Genomic DNA, 16,294 nt, shown 5'->3' on the forward strand with positions numbered 1-16,294 from the left:
GCAGGCATCAATAAATTTTATTTGATTCACTCCTTGTATAACTTGTACTGTTCATGGTAACATTCACTCATTATTCACTGTTTGGTTAATTTTCACATTCTTTGCTGTTTGGCTTCTTATTTCTTGTCTGGATCTGTGGCAACTGTGGGATGAAGAAAAAGGTGAGTGTTAGAACAACTTACTAGCAACCTTTTAAATTAAATACATAGGCTGTTTTCTCTTTTTATTCAGTCTGAGCTGTAATCATCAGCAGAGCCACTTCTTTTGCTTTGACTATCTGTTACACATTAAATCTCATTACATATTAAAACTCTCCTTTTCTCATCTCCTGTCCCCTCCCAGCCTTGCAGCCTTTTATCTATGCTCACCTCGGATGTCCAGCTTGCACTCCACCTCATCCTTGCCCAAGTCATTGACAGCCATGCAGGAGTATTTGCCTCCATCAAAAGTGCTTGGCTTCCGAATGTTGAGGGTCAGCACTCCCTGGTTGTTCTGCATCAAGTACTTGGGATCCTCACCAATGATCATTTTGTTCTTCATCCATACAATCTTAGGCTAAGATGCAGAAAAGGTACATAATTAAAAAAAAATTAAGTAAATTATTCAGCTTAAACTAGATAAAGATTTGAAATTTTCATCATACATAGACTGTTCCACAACATGTACTTTTTTTTTTTTTTTTTAAGAAGATCTTTCTTTAAAGCAAAGACTTAAAGCAATAGTTCACATATTTTCAAGTAGAGTTCTTTGGAAAAATTATGAACAATTAATATCTTACCTCAGTATGGAGAAATATTATTTAATTCTGACAGGACTGACATCATATATCTGTGGATATTTTTCTGTCTAAGCATTTTTTTCCTCATTCATTTTTAAACTTTTGATATAAAATGGTGCTACATGTAAACAACATCACACTGCTGCTAGTATGGGGTTTGTAGTAATATTTGACAAATGCCATACTTCATCTATGTGATTTGTTCATTAGCCTGCTTGAACTGTTGGCTCATCAATTCAGTCAGAATTAAACTCTTTGTCTCTAGACTGACTGTTTAAAGCTATCTACAACAGGTAAGATATTATCTGTTTAAATCCAAAACATTTGAATTATGTCTTTAATAGGTGTGTGCACTGTTATTGCATTGTAACTTGCAGAACGAAAGTGCCACTGTTAGTCTCTAAATCTGATAGTCCTCAGTCCATCCTAACACCTGTTTACCTTGGGAAAGCCTCTCACAGCACAGCTGATGGCAGTGCTGTAACCAGCTACGACAGATCTGTCCACCAGAGGCTGAGTAAACTTGGGTGCACAAGCCATATCCTTCTCCTTATACGGGTTTTGTTTTAACTCCAGGCCTGCAGAAAAACAGGAAAGGCAGAGAAATGAAAGGTAGCACATTTCCCAGTGCAAAATGCAAACACGTCATGCTCTTTATGTCCTGGCTGATGCCGTAATCTGAGCTGTCACACACTGTCACACCTGTCTTAGGGATGACGGCTGTGTTCTTGCTGGAGCGCGGCTCCTCGCTCAGGCCGCAGAGGTTCTCACTGTAGACTCGGAACATATACTCATTACCCATGATCAGATCTGAAACCGTGCAGTGTGGCCGTCTGTTGTGTTCATAAACAGTGAACCATTCCTGGAGCATTTGAGAACCCAACAAAGAGTCAAGTGTCACAGATTTAAAGGAATCTAAACCACACTTTTACAACACCTCAGTTTTTCACTTTTCTGTCACCTTGGTCTTCATGTCTGCTTTCTGGATAGTGTATCCAGTGATCTCACTGTTGCCATCATCTTTAGGGGGGTCCCACTCCAGAGCTGCATTGAAGCCCCAGACATCTGTCACTCTCAGATTCTGAGGAGGTCCAGGTTTTTCTGTTTGGATTAAACACCTTTTAGTTCCGCTGATAATCATCTGTGAGTTTTACACAGCCTCAAGTAAATCTTCATAAAGGACAATTTCTTAGATGTCAAGTTTACTTATCAACTTTACCAATAACCCTAATGTTAATGGCAGCTCTGTCCTCCATGTTCTCAATCTTTAGAACCATCTCGTATGTCCCGGAGTGCTCTCTCTCCGCTGAGCGAATGAAGAAAATGCTGTCCACATTTGTGTTACGGACATTCACCATCTTGGGGTCGACTGGTTGACCATCCTTAAACCAAGTTGCGAGAGGGTTTGGCTTACCCTATGACACAAAAACATAGTCTATCAGAGTACAAGAAAATTCTACAAATGGATTTGTTTTACCTTCTTTATGGCCACAGAGACAAAGGAAAATATGCTTTCAAGATTTGTCTTTATTCAAACCTGGAAGGGGATGGTCAGGTTGATCTTTTCTCCTACTTTTTTAATGTATTTTGTTCTCAGTTCACGAGGAAGGCGGATCTTGGGATGTTCTAAAACAGAATTAAAACAGGAGACATCTCATTAAATGTCACTCTGTAACACCTTAAAGACATACAGCTTTTCTTAATTACGCACTTTGCCTTTGTTCACACCTAAAACTGATTCACTCACCAACAATCTCGCGAATGGTAACAGGTTGTGACAGTATAGCGGGCAGACTGCGACCAGCAATGTTTACAGCTACCACCCTGAAGTTGATCTTCTCCCCCACGGGAAGGCCACGCACCACATAGCCCTGCTTCTCACAAAGATCCTTGTTTGCAACTACCCACTCAGTGTCTGCCGAGAAAAAAAAAAAAGAAGTGCTGCATGTAGTAAATTGCTGTGAGTGGGATTCAAAGCTTTCCAAGTATGTTATTGTTCTCTTGTGGGAAAATCAACACTGAAGAAACAATACTGTAGACATAATTCAGTGTGTGATCTCAGTACCTCCATCCTTGCAGTATTCAATAACATAGCCATCCAGGCCCCCAGCTCCAATCTTCTCGGGGGCGAGCCACTTCAAGCTGCATGTGCTATCTGTCACATCGTGGACTGTCAGACGTGTTGGCTCGCTTGTCGGGGCTGAAGGTGACAGAAAGAGAGAGTTGAGAGAATAAGTGACTGGCTTGGCTGAAGAAGTGTGAGACACAAAGGGAGCGACAAGGGCAGGATCAGAAAGATTAGAGAAAGGACGGGTGTGAAGCTTACCGATGGGCATGAAGGGTTTGGAGTTGAGACTCGGCTGAGACATGCCGATGCTGTTAACAGCAAACACCCTCATTTCATACAGAATGCCTTCAATCATCCTCTTAGCTTCATATGTAGTCGATTCATAAACATCAAAGTTAAGCTTTGTCCATCTGGAGGAGCCTTTCTTCTTTCTTTCCATGAGGTAACCTAAATGGAGTACAAGCACAGTCACACTGGATTTTAGTGAAATATTAATTAAAGCCAACATACAATAATTTAGATATGTCACTTTTTAGAACGTTAAAATATACCCCATTTGGACAATGGCTTTTTACTCACCTTTGATTGGTGCACCGCCATCAAATTTAGGAGGCTCCCAAATAATGGTAGCACAGTCCTCTCCCACTGCTGTGCATTTGACATTCTCAGGAGGATCGGGCACATCTGAATCGAGATTACAGTTACTTTTAACAAAACTAGAGAATTTTGAACACACAACGTTGTGTTGGTGACTCTGTAGATTTTCACATACCCACAATTTTCACAAACAGCACAGCCTTGTCCTCTCCTGCAGGGTTGTTGACACAGATGGTGTAGTTGCCCTCATCACTTCTCTCAGCACCCTCAATGACAAAGCAGCTGAGGTCTTTCCTGGACTCCACCCTCACACGTCCCTCATTTTCAGTGATTGGCTAAAATAGAGGAAATTAATTTAGTTAGAGCTATAAAGGTTTGTAGACAACTTGAATTGTCCAAATACAGCAATTTAGTCCAAATAGCGTAATATATTTACTGCTTTTTTATTAGACTTGAAAATAGAGCCATATTTTCTACTCAATGACTATGATTTATGTCGTCTTGTTCTATTAAACATAAGGTCATTCTTACCTGGTCTCCTTTGGACCAAACCACAGTGGGTGCCGGCTCGCCAGTGATCTCAACATCCAGACGAAGTTTGTTGCCTGCTACCACTATAATAGTGTTTTGGGAGACCATGTTTCCAGTGGTGTCCAGGTGGATCTTTGGAGGATCTGGTTAATGAACATTATACAAGAAGAAAGGCTCAGTGAAAGATGATAGTGTTATCATAGCATGTAAAAATTTAAGTTTTATGTGACCTGATATAAGTTGAGTTACCTACCTTGTCTGGGCACATAGTCAATCTTAATTTCTGTTTTAGGAGAAGAAGAGATAACATAATTATCATTTAATATTTCACATAATTGGCAGCTTTGAAGGCATTCTGTCTTTCTCACCCAAAAAGTTCAGTTTGGCAGAAAGTGACAGAGCATATCCGTCAGGAACAAATGTGTAGTCTCCAGCATCCTCTGGCTTCACGTCATCAATAACCAACCGGTGAAACCTGAAATAAACATTCATAAAAATAAAAAAAACATGTACCACACAAAATAAGGCCATAAATATGTATATCAGACCAATCATTTGCATGTATGGCACAGAGGTACATGTTGTTATTCTTACCTTCCAATGTGACTCATTTTGATGCGGTCGCTCGGTAAGACCTCCACTCCATCTTTGAACCACTTCCCTGTGACCTTGTCATCAGACACTTCACACTTGAACATAGCCTGGTCTGTTGCCCTGACTGTCAGATCAGCGATGTCCTGCAAGACCTCCAGTTCCTTTTCTGAATAAACCAGCAGAAACCACAGGGAAACACATAAGGTTAGGATAGAGACACATATTTGTTCTAGGTACAGGACGAAGCTAATAATGGTGTTTAATTCAGCTGCTTCCTATGTACTATACAGAATAGTACATTTAAGTGACAATAACTCTACTCTATTATTTTTCCTGTGGTACCTTCCACCTCCAGCTCTCCTTTGGTATGTCCTCCATTTGTCCAAGCATGATACATTCCAGCATCGTCCAGTGTTGCCTCCTGGATGATAAGCGTGTGCTTTTTCCCATCCTTTTTGAAGCGAAACTTTGAGGAATCCTTGTCTTTGTGAAGCTCTATATCCTCAAAGAACCTTTAAGTTCATTTAAAAGATGTGAACAGGCTTTGAATTTATAGGTGGAAAATTGCATAAATGAAACTGAGCCATGTTTACATGTAAAAAAAAAAGTAAGTAAAGTAACGCACTGAAATACAAAATCTTGTTTTAAAGGGTTAGTTCAGTCCTTTTGAAGTGGGGGTGAGCTTATATTAGAAAACATTTACTGACCACATCACATGAGCGCCCTCTTCAGACACCTCAATCTCAAACTCCACTCTTTCTCCAACGACTACGTGATAGTCATCCATCAGCTTGGTGATGGTCACAGGGGGCTCTAAAAAGATCATCAGAAGATGTTAAACCATTATTTTGTAACTACCATAAAGTGTACAAAGTGGGTGGATATCGGTTTCTTAATTCTGCAAAGAATTAGTCAAAAAAGAGATATTACACACCTTTAACATACACCTCTGTGGCACACTTGTCCTCGCCAACCACACACTCATATGCAGCATCATCAGCCAGGTTTGTCTTATTGATGGTGAGTGTCCTGATGTTCCCGTTTGCTTCCATGACAAACCTTGTAAAGTGACAAATCAGTTGTCAGAATATGGTGCAGTGTTGATGTTTTGTTTTTTTATTTCAGCATTTTTTCCCACAAATTTCTCTAACAAGATCTTAACATTTTATTATCTCCTGCCATGGTGGAACAATCTTTTTTTTGCCATGTGTGTTTCTCTGTACCTTAAACAAAAAAACTTGTGAATCAATGAACATATTTTAATGAAACTTTTTAGAAAGTAATTATTGGATCTGCTTCTACAACTGATTAACGTTTGGAGTCAACCCAGTTCAAAATGGCCTCCACAGCGAATCAACCTTAGCCTACACCAAATGGCAACACCTCAGTGAATGGTACACATAATTTGCTAAAATTTGATGCAGTAGTTGCTGAGTCCTCTGAAAATGCACGAGCCTGCACATAAAGTTATTTTCACAGTTTAATCAAAAAGGCTATAACTTATTTCTCAACATAAGAGGATTCTAGTGTAAGACTTTGGCATGAAAGATGGCAGGTGATATGCAGTCAAAAAAGAAACTCTAGGCCTTTAATTTATTAATAATCTAAAGTTCATATACCAACAACATCTGAGTTTTATCAGCCAGATTTGAATCTATTTGTCCTGAAAGCAGAAGGTGTTTTTCCTGTGGGTATACAGTACTTGCAGTAGTTTGCATGGGCCACAAGATCTCTTGCCTCTTAGGAAGCTTCTTATGACCTCCTAAAAATAAAACAGTCGTGGCAGAGTCGTCTCCAAGTATGACTTTGTGGTGCAGATAATTTTAGCGTGATATTTTTAAAGCGCTGCCCATTAAGTCCATATAAGCTTGATTATGTTGACCCTAAGGTGCAGCCGATCTCTTACACAGAGCAAGATCAATAAAAGTAAAAGTTGTTTAAGAAAATAACGGATGGCAATTGATGATACTTAATGCACATTTGTGTGTATGTGTGAGTGCTTTTTGATAGTTTTAGGTATGTACTTGGCTGAGGGTTTGATCTCTTGGCCATTCTTCAACCATTTGACCTGGACATTAGGATCAACCACCTCACACGACAGGACAATTTTCTTGCCCTTTTCCACTGTGTAGCAGGATTCGAGCTTCTTCAGGAAAGCTGGGGATTCAAAGAGAAAGAGAACAAACGCACAAGTTCATCAATATTTTGTCTTTTACCCACTTTTCTTCCCCTCTGTCCTATTCTTGCCTCTCACCTCTCCCCATACCTCAAATACCTTTCCACATTTGCCCCCGCCTTCCACCCAACGCTGACCTGACTTACCCTCGCTATGCTTGGGCTCCTGTTTCATCTTCTTCAGACGTTTCAGCATGCCCCTAAGGTCAGTGATGCCATACTTAAAGGCGATTTTCTCATACTCGCTTGGGTGGGCACTTTTAAGCAATTCCCACACATCTATCTCTGGTTCCTGTTTTTCAGGTTTCTTATTCCTGTCAGTCAAGAAAAGAAAAAAATGTGTGAAAGAAGAAACAAAAAGGTATTTCCAATCGGAAACTACCATTATGTGTGCTTGCAAAAGGAAACAAAGTTCACATTTTCTCTTTACTTTTTAGCGGCTTTCAGCAGAGCACTGAAGTCCAGGTCTCCTTCATCCTCTCCAGCATCTCTGTGTGTATGGAAGCACATGAAAATATCCAGTGTACAAAACATTCAGGCACAAAAATTAAATGAACTAAAGATTTTCTGAAAATTTAAGAAGCCAAAACTGAGTTGTTAAAGCTGAAAGAAGAACACTGGCTTAAAAGTAAAAGAAGCAAACCACTACCTAAATGCTAAGAGTACCTAAAGGCTAGTTAAAAGTAACAAAAGGCTACATAAAAGCTAAAAGTCTAGCTCAAAGCAACAAGAAAGTAGTTAAAAGCTAAAAGTAACTGAAAGCGAGATAAAATGAGCAAAATGTTAGCTAAAAACTAAAAATAGAATGAGAAGACAAAAACAGAGCAAGTATACTGAAGCAGATTTCAAAGAAAACAATGTTTTGGAGGAATTGATGAGATCTCAAAGCATTTCTATGGGGAATTATCTGTAAACAAAGGTAAATATTTGAAAAGTATAAAAGTTACAAAAACTAAAAGTAATTGCACTTATTTCCTGAATGAGCTGAAGGTTTTGATACATAAAGGTTAAAACAACACAAAATATGCAGAAGTAGCTTTATTCCAAAAACTGTAGGGAACCCCTCCCCCCCCAAAAAAAATAGTCTACAAAGTCTTTATTCTCACAGACAGACTGAAGCCACAGACCCTGAAGCACTTACGCTCTCTTGAAAGTAGACAAAATGTCAGCTTGGTCATCCTGATGGGCAGCTGTAACAAGAGAAGTTGCAGACAACGCACATTATTGTGGGATCAGATCAAAACATCAGAATCTGTGGCAGCCACAGCAGGCCGGAGTCCGCTTTCACTGACCCTCCACGGAGATCTCAAAGGTGGAGCTGTCACACACATCTTTGGCTGTCACCTCGCACCTGTAGCCCCCAGCATCTCCAGGGACCACTTTGATGATCTTCATTTCATAAGTATAGATCTTGGCAAGAAGACAATATTCAATTAGTTGCTTAGTTATTTCGGAAAGACCAGGATCAGCTCACACAGACTCTCACACACCTTAGTATTTCTGTCATAGGTTTCTTTGAACTGCATGTGTTTCCCAGCTTTGCTGCCAAGGTCCAGCCACTTGCCCTTCAGCCATTTCATGGTGGGTTTTCTTTGCAGGCTGCTTGAGTCTACCTTGGCTACAAATGTTATATCCGCTCCTGCAATTTGCAAGCACAAAGATCAATTTTGACATTTTACAAATGACAGAACACCAATTTCCCCTCTGTCTGAACAATTACTCATTCATCCATGTGTGTGTGTGTGTGTGTGTGGGGGGGGGGCAGGGTGAACCCATGTGGGCGCAGGGGGAGCATGTGGGCTCCANGACCTGAAACAGCAACTACACTGCTGGGTGGCTTCTCAACGAAAAGTCCACTGAGCTGAGTGGACCCAGGTTCTAAATAAATACACAAAACAAGGAAAGTTACGATAGTCAGCTCAAGCTTTACAACAAAGCTGTTGTCTAAATCTTCTTTAAGTGCTGCAAAAAACACATCCAGGCATACAGCACCGACAATCCAAACAGCAAAAATCAGAAAATGTTTCTAAACATTTTGATAAAACAGTCTTTACCTGCACACAATCAAACCAGCATATCAACAATTTGTCAAAGATATGTCAAACCTGGAACACAACTGGTTATGTATTTTCTCTTGGCTTATAGATGTATTCATAAAAGTTTTTTTCTGTCACAATTCTAATATAATCAGATATCAAATTGGCACCATATAGACAAGTAACACTTATTTGCTTTTATTCAGTAACTTAAAGGGATAGTTCAGATCTTTAAGACAGCAGCTATCCACTTTGGTGTTGGCTCCACTTGGACTAGCCGTTAGCTTGTCAGTCTGACCAGAGTTACACTTCACTTCTCCAAACTGAGGTTCAAATGGGTTCTCTACACATTAAAATGATTATTTTAAATTTTCTTTAAATCCTGATTTCTAGAGGCTTATAGTTGCAAGTGACTAAAGCAACCAGGCTTGGAGTCAAAATATCTACTGATACTACAAAAACATGCTCAGCTGTAAAGACAGTGTCTGTTCACGAGTGAAATGTTTTGTCTTTGTCATTAAGCTTTCCTAATAATCGGATGTCTAAAATAAAAAAAGTATCTCCAGCTATCAGTCTATAAGTCCTTTTGTTTAAGTATGAAATATCCACAACTGTATCAGTTTGAAAGTTCATTATACTTCAATGTTTGACTGGGTTTAATATAAAGTCTCTGTACCTGCGGATTTTTACACAGCATGATTTAGCATTAAGTGTACAATTCTTTAAAATTTGTGCAATCTAAACTGGTTTTAGAGTTCTATGTTAACCTTTGTCTCAGCTTTGGGGTCAAGCTGAGAGTATCTGGCCCAGATAAATAAAAGCACACAGTGAATCAGCTTGTGTTTTATTGCACATGATATGTGATGGACATACAGGGTGCATAACATCTGTATTTCATCACATTTCCATGCAGCTGATTGTCACAGACTGTGGCTTTGCTCGATTCGCTCTCACCCTGTGCTGATGTTTGACTCAACTACACAAATCAAACATTCCCATTTACCAAATGGAAGTATGACCATCTGAGGTTATACTGTACTATAAGTCACTTTAAGCTCATCGGTAACACAAAACATTGCTTGAAATTAAACAGAGTTGTCCACTCGTTAAACAAAGTGGACATTTTCAAGTCTGAAAACAAGCAACTACTGAATGATTATATGTATGATTATGAAATTACCACAGCACACAATAAAACAGCTTTGTTCATGATGATAAGATCATGACTTATATCTACTAAATACGCAGAACGTAATCAAATGTGTTGATTACTATTTGTTTAATCATCATACACCAGAAGAATTATTTGAAATTACTTTGAATGCTTTCTTTGGACTGATCCTTCAAGGCTGGTTATCATGATAGTTGTGGGTACATTACCTCATATGTCTTTTTTTATTATTATTTTCTTAGGTTGATCTGGCAAAAATATAACTTCTTTATTTTATTGCATTTTCAGGAACAGATGTGTGTAATTCCTTTAAAGCACTGAGGAAATTGAAGAGTTTTTATGGTGGGATTTTTTTAAAGGAGACTGACACTAACTTCTTACTACTGTTCAGTAGCAATTACTGCAAGTACCCCAAACCAGTTGCCCAAGTGACGATAATCCCGTACACATTATACCCTTGTGCAAACAACTTTGGTATGATAGGCTCTCACACTCACAAGTTCTACTTGTAATGAATACACTAAAGGCAAACTGAGTGTAGTTCAATACCCACTTCAGAGTCAGGACAGGTGATGAAACAAATCGTAAATATCAAAAATAGAAGCTAAAACTGACAGTTAGTCTTTATGAAGGAAACTTATCCTCCAACACAGAATTTCCAGACAGTTTCAGGTTTTGTTCAGTTGGGCATTTCTGGTGATCGTTTTCTCTGAGTCCAAATAAGGACTGTGAGCAAATGTTAAAAAAAAAACAAAAAACATATTCCATTGACTATGGACTGTTTTTCTAATGAGAGCAAAAACTCATATAAATGTGGCTGTTTAAAAATGTTACTTTATTTTTTTTGTATAGACTTTGATGTACTTTTGTGTACCCAAGACAACTTTAAAGTGTCACAGTTTGAGGAGTTTAATTTTAGTTTTTCTGTTTGGAGCTCATTCTGTTTGGTTTTCTTGGGTTTCATATGTTTATACTATTATTTTTCTCTAATGTTGTTCTTGTAGCATGTTAGAACACCTGTTTTCACTGAGTAATCATCCCTCCCAGGATATACACTCCTTTCCTCTGTTCTTGTCAGATCCTCCTTACATCCTGTCTGTTTGCTTTTGTTCTCGTTTTGCTGCCTCTGGGTTTTTTTAGTCTTGCTTCAATGAAAGTTTGCTTCCTGCGTGCCCACCTTTGGGTCCTACTAAAATCACTCAGACTAAATCATGACATTAAGACAACTAACAATAAGCCACTATGATCTAGCCTTTTGAAGACTATGATTTGACAACTGATTATTAAAATAAATTATCTATATTTGTGTTAGTCATAGAGTATGCAAGTTTTAAATTGTTTTATTTACTTCCTTATTAGGTGAAATTGGCTAAGGCACAATCTCTTGTGACTGACAGCTATATGACACCACCTGCACAAGAAAAGCAAACCAAGCTGTACTGTGCCTTGTAATTCAAAAGTGCCATAATTTTGTCTCTTAGGGACAGTAAGTGCAAGTTGTTTCACACATCTTAAAAAAACCTCAAGGAATTAGCAGCCTTCAGTTTCCTGATGCTCTGCTGCTTCCATAACACCTTTCGATCCAGCCTCCTCCTAGTCGGTCCAAGGAGACCACATGCTCAACTCATCTTGTGCCCCAAACAACTTGGCAGACAGGCTCATCTTACTAACGTAATCAACAGCATTGGATTTCACTTGTAAAACCACAGCAGGGTGTGTAATTGTGTAATTGTTTCAGACATTTGACTTAGGAATTAAACTGCTTGGCAATTTAGTTTGACTAAGGTCTTTGGTCAAGGTCTTTGAGCTGTCAAGACATTATCCAAGAGTCAGAATGTTTGTAGTTTGAAGGCAATGCTTTTTTTTTGTTAGTTTGTTTTTGTTTACTTTGTCTTTGCAAATTAGAAAACGTCTTAAGTTGAGAAGCAACCATAAATGTGTCAACAAATCAGATGACACTGGCATGTCAACTGTGACTGCTGCCAGTGTCGTACTTGAACCTCAGCTGTGTTTCTACTCTCGTTGTTCAAATTCCTTGAGAGACAAAAGCAAAAGTGAGACAGTTGCATAGGTCACAGATGGGAGGAACAAATTTTGAAATGCTGAAAATGCATACGTAGCATAATTTCGATGTGGTGTCTCTGATAGTATAAAAGGATATCAACTGTAAGGCACGCAAGAAGCAGAAACACAAAGATGGCATCACATACTACAGGATTCTTCTTGTCTTTAACACAAACATGGATTTGACTAATTGTGGGCCAGCAAGAATCAACTTTTTAGTTTCAATAAGGACTTTCATTACATCTGTAAAATGTGTACTTTTCAGTAAAAAAATAACCTTTTTTATTTAGAAAGAACAACAATCATATCAGTCTTTTAAAGACACCCATTGAAAAAAGGAAAGCATCCTTTTTAACTTATTGGACCGAGAACTTAAATGTTCAGAGCCTTTGTTATCAAAGTAATTTGAGTGCTAGGTTTATTGTATTTTTAATAAGGTCTATGTTGCAGTTTAAATGGGCAAAATACTTTTTTTACGATACAATTTTTGTAAAACTGAAAAAAAAAAACAACAACAACTCTAAAAACAAAGCCCCTAACCAGTCCATAGTGAAGAATCCAAAGGAATTTCAAATAATTGTAATAATTAATTCTACTGAAATAGACCAAATATTCAAAGAAAATAAAGTTATTGACACGCAAACGAAACATTTTGAGGGACAAAGGCAAATGTCAAGCAACATTTTCCCCTCGTTTCTTACCATCCTCATCAGCTTCTGAACCTGCTGCAGACAAGGAAGCAAATGAAACTGAAAAAAGCAGCTGTGACGCAAAAGCTTTGTGGCACACATTGATGCTAAGCTGATCAACGAGCACAGATAAAACAGAAGGAGCATGCACCAACACATTAAACAAAATCCTAACTTTTATGTACATGTTCAGCATTACATGCATAAACATTTATAGAAGTAAACAATGACAAAAAACTACCTAAAGCAGATACACAGAAACACATAGAATTACATAAAAAACAACTATATTCCTAAATGTTATGCTTTGAAATACAACCAAAGATAAATCACCCGCACAACATAAACTACATACAGACATATCAGTGAAGAAAAACAACAAAGAGGCTACACTTTGTGTAAAATAAATCTGTTATAGCAGCGAAGCACTTACTGACTGAATCACGACTATGTTAATTAGATTTTTCATGTGAATAAAACATTCTTGTTGCTGATTTAAGAAGACCTACAAATCATTCGAGAACAACCTCCAACTGAAAACTAATCACACAGAAGTCATGCGGGTGTTTTCGTTTTCACACATTGTGACGCATGTATGCATTCTTATGTGCATACATTGAATACACAGTGTTCTGGTTTAACATACACAAATATATAATTTATTTGTGTATGTTAAACCAGAACACTGTATGTAAAGTCAAAGCATCCATGTCAGATAATTTCTGGGATTTTGCCTCACCTCCATCTGCAGGGGGTGCATCTAAAGAAAATGAATGGAGATTAGCACACAGGTCCAATATCGTGGGGAACTATTCACAGTATTTAGTTAAAATTGAAGAAGAAGAATGTCAGCAGGCTAGTGTGTAAAATATATAGTTATTTTACAAAGTGCCTACCAAAATAATGTGTCTGAATACAGAAAATATATAAAATACAGCATTTAAGTTTGGAAAATTGGAAATAAATAACAGACATTGTGAAAACTATACTCAAAGCTTATGACCAACAAACACATTTAGATATTTTCTCACACTCTACTTGCCTGCAGTAAAATGTAATCGAAAGGTCACTGTGAGAAACTGAACTCATACAGGCAGAAAACGCATCCATTTGCACTCGGTCAGGATACAAATGGATAATCTTTTCTGTCTCATACATACAAATCATTACTCATAGTCCACAAAAAATAAAACTGGCAGATGTTCAACCCACAACAAAGCAGAGGAAATGGATACACATGTTGCTGGGATACAAAGCAGCATACATGTCCATAAAATTTTAGTATCACATATTGTTAACATCTGGTTTTAGTTTGGTTGTCACAAAAAAATAGCAGAATATTATTTATGTAGAGATGGGTTTAGCTAAAAAAAAAGGGATGTAAATACAAGTGGTAATTTTTTTACATTAGCCCTTGACTCACAGGGTTTGTTTTTTAACAGAACCACTTGTTTTTGGCTTATTAAGCTAATTAAACAAACTAATAACTCCAAATGCACTTTTTCTTTGCACTCAGTTCACCACAACCCCACTCAAGGTAAAAAAATTAAAAATGTGTAAAGGCGATAAATCACTCAAAATAAATCACAAAAAAATTAAGCAAAATTACTCATCGTCCCTCACCCCTCTTCAGCTGCCTCCAGTGGAGCTAAAATTATCATAGCGGGAAAAAACATTAACAGCACAGTAGGAGAGAATATTAGAGATTCTAACTGCAGATCAAATTGATTCAATTAACAAAAAATCTGTATGAGTGCCACAAGGACGCAGTCAAATGTGGTTTTGTGGGAACCAACGCAGTTTTCCGAGTACGGCTCCGTTTGTGTGGCCCTGTAATGTGAAGATGATGGAGCAAACAATCTCACTGATGATGTAACGTGCAGTAGAGCAGGCTCTCTGTAAAAAGCCTGAAGGTAAAAATGTACACTGTATACAGTAGTAGCATGAAGCCATACATAATTTAAACAAGAATGATCCTCCTGACAGAAAGTTTATGAAAAATAAAAACCTTGTGCATGCTGATTACATTAAAAGTGTGCGTTTGCTTTAAACAAGCTGCTGTAATGTTAGTTGCATGCTTACAGCTTTCACTTTTTATGCTCATGTCAGATTATGTGACAATCAAAAGGCAACTGTGGTGACTTACCCTCTCCTGGTTTAGCTGGGAAACAAAAACAAAGCAAGAAAAGTTTTAATAATGTGCACCAAATATGCTGTTTACCACATTTATACATTTAGAGATGGATGCACCAATCAACCAGGTAGTGTTTAGAATAGGTCCTTTTTAAAGCTCAGTTAGTTTGGCTGCTAACCGGGCTATTGGAAACTCAAATATCCAGTTTTTTGAATTTTCTGTTCATGAACCTACAATAGCTAAACACAAAGACATTATTACGTGTCTTCAGTGTGTAATCTTTCTGAGTGAAGTTAAAGAACACAGTTATTTTTCTAGATATTGAGCTACAGTTTGGTGAAGTAGCAGCTGAAAGTCACTCCAAACACATACCCAGAGCTCGAATAGATTATGAATCGGCGTATTGTGATATAGTGTGATATAGTGATATGTTTTTAGGTGTACAAAAAAAATCAACAAATGATAAAAGCAACTAGAACTGCAAGCAGTTATCAACGGGTTCCAAGCCTCCACGCTCCGCCCCTATCCGCGCGCTCTGATCCCGACGTCTCGCCGGCGTGGCTCCGCCGCCTCTCTCGGCGAGCGGGCCGAGTCGAAACTCGCCAGTACGGTGCGTACTCAAAGGCGCTTCGTAAGACGTAACGGTGGTACAATTTGTGTAGAAAGCTCAGGGAGGAAAAGCTAACTGCCATTTGATACCACACAGAGCCAAAGAAATAAATTCATAAGAAATTCAATATTCATTCGAAAAATACCAAAATATTCTCAGATAATCCAGTCTACATCTGTAACAATATGCATTTATCTCCATGTCCCTAGTTCCAATGCTGATTCAGTAAAAAAAATTTTAACTGTAATTTTATACCACAGCGAGCCAAAAAAATATTCATGAAAAATCCATTACTATTCCAAAAATTACCAAAATATTCTCTAATGACAATGCCTACATGTGGAATAATATTCTTTTATTTCTATGTTACTAGATCGAGCACATTCTTTATGAAAAATTGAAAACGTCATTTTCATGATGTCCAGCAAATACGCAGAAATTCATAAAAAATTTAAACTTTATTATAAAATTTCCCAAATATTCCCACATCACCGCGAGTATATGTGGAATAATGTTTGCGCTTTAGGAAATCTCTACAGTCAACGGCTTTTGTAGAAGAAATTGTTAACCTTGGTCGTAGCTGAGCTGGTCATACTGAAATATATTCAGAAATTTGTTAAAAATCAATAATGCCTCAAAAAAATCTGCAAATATTCACAGATGACAATTATCATGTCCTTTGTTTGCCCAAATTTTCCAATCCACCATAGTCTAAAGGTTTTTTCAAAATAAAATGAAAACCGGCTATGTTGATTAGCATTTATGTTTTTCTTTATTAACCACAAGGGGGCGCTCAAATTTAAGCGATATTTTTTTGGATTTGTAGTTAGGCTAGTTGTGAACAGAG

The 16,294-nt window shown here is 37.9% G+C and overlaps 1 protein-coding gene across 4 annotated transcripts in view; it reads right to left on the bottom strand.

Annotated features, from left to right (window-relative positions):
- mybpc2b (myosin binding protein Cb) overlaps nt 1–16,294 on the bottom strand; it is a 23,475-nt gene continuing 7,181 nt past the window's right edge. Inside the window, exons 2-30 of one of the 4 annotated variants that reach the window (XM_017418442.3) lie at nt 14,850–14,864; nt 13,443–13,463; nt 12,716–12,736; nt 8,553–8,621; nt 8,234–8,382; nt 8,036–8,153; nt 7,885–7,933; nt 7,174–7,233; nt 6,891–7,057; nt 6,593–6,725; nt 5,503–5,627; nt 5,276–5,381; nt 4,911–5,080; nt 4,569–4,734; nt 4,343–4,449; nt 4,228–4,257; nt 3,975–4,117; nt 3,619–3,778; nt 3,426–3,530; nt 3,105–3,293; nt 2,844–2,978; nt 2,526–2,693; nt 2,316–2,404; nt 1,998–2,193; nt 1,740–1,879; nt 1,481–1,640; nt 1,220–1,356; nt 369–555; nt 1–142 (exon numbers count right to left, since the gene is read on the bottom strand). In XM_017418442.3, the coding sequence (XP_017273931.1) occupies nt 117–142; nt 369–555; nt 1,220–1,356; nt 1,481–1,640; nt 1,740–1,879; nt 1,998–2,193; nt 2,316–2,404; nt 2,526–2,693; nt 2,844–2,978; nt 3,105–3,293; nt 3,426–3,530; nt 3,619–3,778; nt 3,975–4,117; nt 4,228–4,257; nt 4,343–4,449; nt 4,569–4,734; nt 4,911–5,080; nt 5,276–5,381; nt 5,503–5,627; nt 6,593–6,725; nt 6,891–7,057; nt 7,174–7,233; nt 7,885–7,933; nt 8,036–8,153; nt 8,234–8,382; nt 8,553–8,621; nt 12,716–12,736; nt 13,443–13,463; nt 14,850–14,864 (3,341 nt within the window). In that variant the 3' untranslated portion in view covers nt 1–116. Of the gene's footprint in view, nt 143–368; nt 556–1,219; nt 1,357–1,480; nt 1,641–1,739; nt 1,880–1,997; nt 2,194–2,315; nt 2,405–2,525; nt 2,694–2,843; nt 2,979–3,104; nt 3,294–3,425; nt 3,531–3,618; nt 3,779–3,974; nt 4,118–4,227; nt 4,258–4,342; nt 4,450–4,568; nt 4,735–4,910; nt 5,081–5,275; nt 5,382–5,502; nt 5,628–6,592; nt 6,726–6,890; nt 7,058–7,173; nt 7,234–7,884; nt 7,934–8,035; nt 8,154–8,233; nt 8,383–8,552; nt 8,622–12,715; nt 12,740–13,442; nt 13,464–14,849; nt 14,865–16,294 lie in introns of all 4 variants that reach the window. The other 3 variants (XM_017418441.3, XM_017418443.3, XM_017418444.3) reach the window with 3 other exon arrangements.

This window comes from Kryptolebias marmoratus, linkage group LG17, assembly GCF_001649575.2.
Source record: "Kryptolebias marmoratus isolate JLee-2015 linkage group LG17, ASM164957v2, whole genome shotgun sequence".
NCBI lineage: Eukaryota > Metazoa > Chordata > Actinopteri > Cyprinodontiformes > Rivulidae > Kryptolebias > Kryptolebias marmoratus.